The 7,916-nt window shown below is 45.4% G+C and overlaps 1 protein-coding gene across 3 annotated transcripts in view; it reads right to left on the reverse strand.

The window, feature by feature from the left end:
* Positions 1-80: 80 nt before the first annotated feature.
* ENTPD4 (ectonucleoside triphosphate diphosphohydrolase 4) overlaps positions 81-7,916 on the reverse strand; it is a 10,571-nt gene continuing 2,735 nt past the window's right edge. For 2 of the 3 annotated variants that reach the window (XM_027665200.1, XM_027665203.1), the window contains 10 exons: positions 6,565-6,770; positions 5,864-6,014; positions 5,672-5,775; positions 4,988-5,047; positions 4,121-4,275; positions 2,562-2,728; positions 1,943-2,267; positions 944-1,029; positions 557-718; positions 81-356 (listed from right to left, as the gene is read on the reverse strand). In XM_027665200.1, the coding sequence (XP_027521001.1) occupies positions 128-356; positions 557-718; positions 944-1,029; positions 1,943-2,267; positions 2,562-2,728; positions 4,121-4,275; positions 4,988-5,047; positions 5,672-5,775; positions 5,864-6,014; positions 6,565-6,770 (1,645 nt within the window). In that variant the 3' untranslated portion in view covers positions 81-127. The remainder of the gene's footprint in view (positions 357-556; positions 719-943; positions 1,030-1,942; positions 2,268-2,561; positions 2,729-4,120; positions 4,276-4,987; positions 5,048-5,671; positions 5,776-5,863; positions 6,015-6,564; positions 6,771-7,916) is intronic. The other variant, XM_027665202.1, reaches the window with a different exon arrangement.

A 7,916-nucleotide genomic window follows, 5' to 3' on the forward strand; every position in this document is an offset into this window, starting at 1 on the left:
CCGCGTTTCCTTCGGCTTCTCCAATGGTTTCGAGGGACAAAAAAGGGAGGAACCCTGAGGCAAAAATGGCTTTTTTTGTGTAACAAGTCCAAGAAAAAAACCAAAAAAATCTCTCCATCCCAGCATCTCACAAGGGCCCTGCCATCTTCTGTGGTGGGAGGCCTTCCTCGATCCAGAGGGAGGGAGAGGAGCCGTTGCGGAGCATCCGCCTGTGGATGCGCCGGAGCCGGAGCAGGTAGAGCAGGATGGAGAGCAGGACAACCAGGAAACAGGCAAAGAACAGGTAGTGATTGTAAACGAAGGAGAAGCTCCTCCAGTGGGAGTGACTTCCACGGAAGTTTTCTTGCTGGATGTCTCTGGAAAGCAGCAGAAGGGACAACGGGAATAACTCGGGAGGCAAAATTCCACGTGCGACTTCTCTCCCCGCAGGAATGGGAGCCCATTTTAATGGCACAGCGTTTATAAAGCACAATTTGAGGTCTCACCACGCTCTTCCCCACCCCAAAACTCCCACCCCAAAGGGCTCTTCCCAAGTATTTGAGGGAAGAAGAGGTACCTTAGAGGGAGGAAGCGTGTTCGGTACAGGATGGCCCCCAGGGTCCACTGCACCTCCTTGTCATAAACCTGCAGGGCTGTTTTCAGGTTGCTGTAACCCACAGGGAAGGAGAAGCCACTGTGGAACACCTCGTACATCCAGGCTGACTTAAAGCACTGGTACCTACAGCAGGGAGAGCGGGATGGGGTCAGGAACTGTCAGGAACAGCAGGATGAGGTCAGGGGAGCAGTTACAGCGCCCCAGGGCATCGGGGAGCACAGTCAGCCCTGCAATTATCAGGGCTTTTTAAAGGCTTTATTGGCACTTGCAGTGATTTATTTTTGCCCTCCAGGGCTGGCCTGGCAGCTCTGCAGGAGGGAGTTTGCTGGGCAAACACAAAACACTCACTTCAGCCTGTGCAGGTCGGCGTGAGAGGCGTAGAGACCACGGTCGAAGCGCTCCCGGAGGACAGACCACTTAGTGGCACAATAATCCTGCAAGGGAAAGCAAAAAAAAAAGGCAAAGAAAATCAACATTTCAACGGTGCTTCTGCCTCCACCAGGACAGACCACTTAGTGGCACAACAATCCTGCAAGAGAAAAAAAAAAAGGCGAAGAAAATCAATATTTCAACAGCGCTTTTGCCTCCACGAGGTAAAAATGCCACGGGGTGAGATGCTCTGAAACACCTGAACAGCCTCCCTGGCACAGATCACAAATTTCATGAGTATTTTCTTTAAATTTGTAACTCAGAGTTTGGGTTAAATTAATGTTCAGTACCACTTAAGCACTTTGGAGGTGGAAAATAGACAAGCTGTTTTTAAGGCCTCAGATAATTGTCTTATTCCTCTGCTTTATGTTGTAGTTTTACCTGTCCCCAGCAGATTGATCCCTTTGGGAATAACACCTGGAAAACTGGCACAGAATGTATAAAGCAGGAGGAAAAGGATCTTTTTTTTTAATGATTAAGGCATTCCTAAAAAGAAGCAAGGGGTGGAAGCAAGGATGGATTTTCCCATTATCAGTAATTCTGCTGGAACTTGATACCACAAATCCCATTCCCTGTGAAGTCAATTTTACTATTGTGCCTTAAAATCTTCTAAATGAAAACCCAACCACGGAATCCTGGAATGGATTTGGGTTGGAAGGGACCTTGAAATCATCCAGTTCCACCCCCTGCCACAGGCAGGGACACCTTCCACCAGACCAGGAAGCTCCAAACCCTGTCCAGCTTTGGATGAGGAATTAAGAGCCCTGTGAGGGTTCATTGCAGGGAAAAAAAAAAGGATTTGGGACCTCTGAAGGAAAAAGTTTTGCTGCAAGACTTCTGGACCAAAATCCTCCTCGAGGGTGGATGTTTTGAATTAAGAAAACTAAAAGGCAGAAAACAATCTCCAGCACATTTTACCTTGGCAGCTTTAGCGAATTTAGCAGCGTTGTAATCTCCTCCCATCCTCAGCACATCCTCTGTGCAGTAGTAGAACTCGGAGAATCCATAGAATTCGCTGTTCTGGAAGTGCACAGCAGGCTGGTAAACCCCGTTCAGGGAGGTCTGGGTCTCGTTGGTCTTGTTCATGAAGGGCTGGATCAGCTCCCGGCACAGGTGGAAATCTCCCGTTCCCCGCAGGTACAGGGACTGCCCGTTCTGCTGGATCTCATCCTGAGCATCCAGGGGCAGGCAGGGATCCAGCACTGGGGAATCAGAGCTCAGGCCAGTCTGTCTGCCCAGCAGTCTGTGGGCAAGAGCAAAGAGCAGGTCAGAGAGATGGAGCTCTGAGACCCAACAGCACCGATCAAACCCCCCCTGAGCAAGGAAACCTCAGGGTGGGAATTCAGCTTTGTGTCACTGGTGAGCACAGAACCCTCATCCCAGCATGGTTTGGGCTGCAAAGGACCTGAAAATCACCCAGTGCCACCCCCTGCCACAGGTAGGGACACTTTCCACTAGCCCAGGTTGCTCCAAGCTGGCCTTGGACATTTCCAGGGATGGGGCAGCCACCCCCTGCCAGAGTCAATCCCCCAGGTACCTGTTTTTAAGCACTGTGCTGGCAAACAGACTGTCCTCATATCTCTGCCGGGCTGCATTCCCTCCAAATCCAAGGAATGTGGCCACGTAGACCCTGTACACGTGCTCTGTCTGATGGGCATCACAGCCCAGGTTGAATTCTGCCAGGAGGTTCTTGGCCACTTCCTCCTGCAGCAACAACAAGCAGCAAGATTAGGGGTGAACAGGATGAAAAGCAGGACCTAAAACGAGTTCTTTGGACAACTGGGTGTCTGGGACATCTTTTGACTTCACCCCCCACTCATCTGTTCTGCTTCTCCCAGGTCAACAGAGAATCCCAGGGAATTAGGGTGGGAAAAGACCTTTAAGATCATCAACCCACCACCGTGTTCACCACTAAGCCACGTCCCCAGGTGCCACATCCACATATTTCTAACACCTCCAGGGATTAGGACTCCATCACTGCCCTGGACAACCCTTTACAACCCCAATATTTCCAGAGTTTTCCTCAGGGATGATCATCTCCCCCCTCATTTGTACCAAACCAAGGGAATCACCTTCTGCTTCACAAGGAAAGCAAAATATTAATTGCAGAGAACTGCACTGGCACTCCAGGAACTCCAAAGACCAGGAACAGCCCCCAAGGACCCTGAAGTATCTTCTCCCATGAAAAAAATGTGTGTTGTGGCCACTAAACTCAGTGTTCCCACCCCAGAGTGAGTCCCCCCTTTGCACTGATTGCCAGGACAGGTTTAATGACCAAAACACCCATTTTATAGCAGTTTATGTTCAGACAGAGCCATCAATAGTCACCCAAATGCCCAGCTCATCTCTGCCTGGGGCATTCTGCTCTGGATCTAAACACTGAACAGCCCCAGTTCTTTGTTACACCACCTGTCTGGAGTTATTAAAACCTGGAACCACGAAAACACATCATTTCACAGGGAGGCTTCAAAAAATCAGTATACAGATCATTACAACAGTGCACTGAGAGCCAAAACACGGGGCTTTCATGCTGTTGTCACTTTTTAACTCTCAATTAATTTAATGGGAGGTTCAACCTTAAAAATTCAGGATTTGCTTAAAACTCAGCGGAGCTGGAGCAATTTATATTCAATTTGAGACTTGTAACAAAGCAATTTGCTTCCTGCAAGAGCTGAACTGTGCTGAGGGTGTGGGTGATATTTAAACAAACCTGTCACCCCCGTGTCCTGTGACTTCAGTCTCTCCCAACACAACTTGAAGGACAAAGTCACTCTTATATAAGCTCTTACATAAGAGCCACCACATATTTTTGGTTCCTGAGCTCCAGAATACCAGTTTTTTTACTGCCTAACAGATTTAAAACTAAACATGCACACACACACATAGAATAAAACTCAAAAATGAGTGGCAGATTATGGGAATGGAGGGGTGAACAAAACACAAATGAGTTCTTAGCTGGTGGAGGATTCCCGTCATCGCCTCCGGCCTTGCCTGGGGAATGTGATGGGATGGAGGACTCAAAAAACGAAGAAAACAAAGAGGAATATGCATTAAAATAACTCCAAAGGCAAAGAGGAAAGTTGCACAGATAATAACCTGCTGTGAGGAGGCAAAGCTTACAGTTTTAGGGACTTCGTACGCGATCTGGGTGGACACTCCGCCCATGTCCAGGATACCCACAGTCCTCTTACGGAATATGGACTCCTGGTGCTCGCTGCCCGGGATGTGAACCTCCACCATGGCCTCCTCCTCTGCAGGGAACAGGGAAAAATCAGAGGGATGCAGCTGGGGAGGGCCCAGAGCTGGAGCTGCTGCTGGGGAGCTGCTCGGAGGGAGGGCGGGGAAGGGGCACGTGGGAGTCGAGGCAACGCGGCACCCGCACGTGGGGCAGGGACAAACAGCTGGATGGGAACAGCCCAGGGACAAACAGCTGGATGGGAACAGCCCAGGGACAAAGAGCTGGATGGGAACAGTCACTACATCTGGCTGGGAACAGCCCAAGGACAAACATCTGGCTGGAAACAGTCCCAACATCTGGCTGAAAATACCTTGGGGCAAACAGCTGGCTGGGAACACCCCAGGGACCAACAGCTGGCTGGAAACAGTCACCAATATCTGGCTGGGAACACCCCAGGGACCAACAGCTGGCTGGGAACACCCCAGGGGCAAAGAGCTGGCTGGAAACAGTCCCAAAATCCAGCTGAAAACACCCCAGGGACAAATATCTGGCTGGAAACAGTCCCAACATCTGGCTGAAAATACCCCAGGGACAAACAGCTGGCTGGGAACAGTCACCAACATCTGGCTGAAACCACCCCAGTCACCAAAATTTGTCTAAAAGCAGTCACCAACATGTCTGAAAACACCCCAGTCCCCAGTCTCTGTCTGAAAAATCATCCCCTAAAGCACAGGACTTGACCTCAAGTCCCTCCCAGATCCCCCACCCAGAATTCAGACACTCACCATCATCTGTGTGTTCAAACCTTCCCAGGACAAAGTTGATACCAATCCATGCATAGACTCCTGCATGTACAAGGAAAGATATTTGGATATTACAGGAATAGCTGGAATATCAACTTAAAAATAAAGAGGTTTTTTTTCCTATATAAGTTAAGACATATTACTGCTCACAGTTTATTTTATACAACACTTAGAAGTTAAACCTGCCTGAGAAATCTTTAATTCCTGACAAGTTACTCTAGTCCTTCTCTCCAAGGCTGTGATAATAATCTTAACTGAATGTATTTAAGATAGTTTGATGGTTTAACTTTAAAAGAAGCTAAGCATGTTGGTTTTTAAAGTGATTTTAAGCCTTCAGTGAGCTGATCACATCAACATCTCTCCCTTAGAAATCATTTCACCCTGAAAAGCTTCTTCCAGCAAGAATGTTGTGCTTTCTCCTTCTCCCTCCCTCCCTCCCTAAGAAAATGGATGAAATTCCTGCTAAACCCAGCCAAGTTATTTTCACTGTTCCTCAGAAAACATTTAGAAGATCCCAGGGGCTGAGCAGCTCCACGCTCCATATGTTGCTAGTGAGGAAAAAGGGCTCCCGAGCAAAGCAAAATTCAAAAAAATTAAAAAAAAAGCAGCCAAACTACCTTGAAAGCAGTAAATATTTTAAAGATAACCTTGGGAAAGTTCACTTACCTTCCTGCTTGCCTGAAATCACCTCTGCATGCGAGTCAGAGAACAGGAAATCAAACTGCACGGGGATATCAGTGAGCAAGTCTTCAAGTATTGCCTTTTGCTGGCTGCAAAATCCCATTGGGAAGGGTTAACACCAGCCAGAGCCACCAGGATGGGAGCTCCAAATCCCAAAAAAATAAGGCAGGCACCCACCTCTCGGGCAGGATCCTCATGCCTGCAGTGCACAGGATGTACAGAGGGGTCTCCTTGTGCTTGGCACGGGGCACGTGCTCGGCAGCGAAGCTCAGGAGTGGAGAGATGTAATCGCTGACCTTCTCAGGAGAGCTGGCAAACTCCGAGATCCCTGGGGAAAAATGGAACATGGAAGGGAAGCAACTCAAGTTTGGGGCATTGCCTGGGAAATCCTGAACACCAAGAGGCAGAGAAATGAATAATCCAGCCTGTAAACCCCAAGATCGGTCTGAAAAGCCCAAGCGAAAAGTGGGGAATCAACTCTAGGAAAATCAGAATGAAATTCATCCTTAACCATCCTCTAAACAACAAATAAAAGTGTAATAATAGAGATATAACACCTTTTTCTATAATTATTTATGTAACTGGTTCAAACAGCTTTACAGGAAGGCAGTGATTTATTCACTCAATAAAAAGGAATAAAGTGAAATGACAACTGAACCAGCAGCTGGTTTGTCCATGGAGAAACCTCTCCCCCGGCCCTGTTTCAGGTTTTAAAGCTCAACAAAACCCCCTGCAAACCAAACCCAAAGAAATCTGGAGGAGTTCCACCCTCACAACCTGCAACTCTCCTTCCTCCAGCCACTGGGGGGGGTTGAAAAGCAGAAGTGAGGAGAGGAAACTCTGTAGGAAATCCCATTCCACTGAATTTTTTCCCATACCTGGCTTGATTTTCATGACCACGGGTTTCCTGTTCTTGTCCCTCATCTGTTTGATGTCCAGCAGGTCGTGGGGGTTCCCGTTGTGCCTGGGCCAGCAGTACACAAAGATCCTGGAGCCACTGCTGCCACAGTCCACCACGATGCCATAGTTCAGGTTGGGGTTGGCCGTGTCCGTGGCTTCCGTGTCCGTCACCCGGGCGAGATACCTGGGAAAGAACTGGGAATTACTCCAGGGCAACTCAGCTCTGCTCAAAATCAGACTCAAAACGGGACAATCACACAGTTCTCAGAGGATCCCAGGATGCTTTGGGTTGGGAGGGAGCTTAAAATCTTCCCATTCCACCCCTTTCCACGGGCAGGGACACCTCCCACTAGCCCAGGTTGCTCCAAGCTGGCCTTGGACACTTCCAGGGATGGAGCAGCCACAGCTTCTCTGGGAATTCCAGCCCTGGGAATGCCCACCCTCCCAGGGAGGAAGAATTCTTTCCCAATATCCCATCTAAACCAGCACATGGAATCATGGAATGGTTTGGGTTGGAAGGCACCTTCAGGATCATCCAGGTCCACCCCTTTCCATGGGCAGGGACACCTTCCACTAGATCAGGCATATTTTATAAACATTATATATTAATACATGATGTATTAATATATATTAAGTATTAATACACATTAAGTATTAATACATAATGTTGTTAATATATATCATATGGATTACTTGTATACTATATTAATATATAGTATATACATTAATGTATTATATTATACATTAAAATATATTTTATCTATTACATATTATCTATTAATACATATTATTAACATAAATATATATAGTGCCCATGACTTATATACTATATTAATATATAGTGTATATTAATGTATTATAATATACATTAAAATATATCTCATCTATTATATATACACTATTAATATTATCATATATTATTAATATATAATTATTAGTATTGATATTATTAAATTATTAACATTATTAATATTAATATATGTAGTGCCCATGACTTATATACTATATTTATAGTATATATAAATGTATTTTATTATACATTAGAATATATTTTATCTATTACATATTATCTATTGCATATTATTTATTATTATACATACTATATATTATATACATACATATGCAAAATATGTTATATATGTATATACACATACATAATAGATCCATAATATATAGTATATTACACATACTATATATTATATATATATATACATAATATGTATATACATAATATATACATAATATATTATATATATTTTATATATACACATAATATAGTATATTATATATAATATAATATATATAATATAGTATATATTATATAATATAT

This window comes from Corapipo altera, unplaced genomic scaffold, assembly GCF_003945725.1.
Source record: "Corapipo altera isolate COAL_440 unplaced genomic scaffold, ASM394572v1 171, whole genome shotgun sequence".
Classification (NCBI taxonomy): domain Eukaryota; kingdom Metazoa; phylum Chordata; class Aves; order Passeriformes; family Pipridae; genus Corapipo; species Corapipo altera.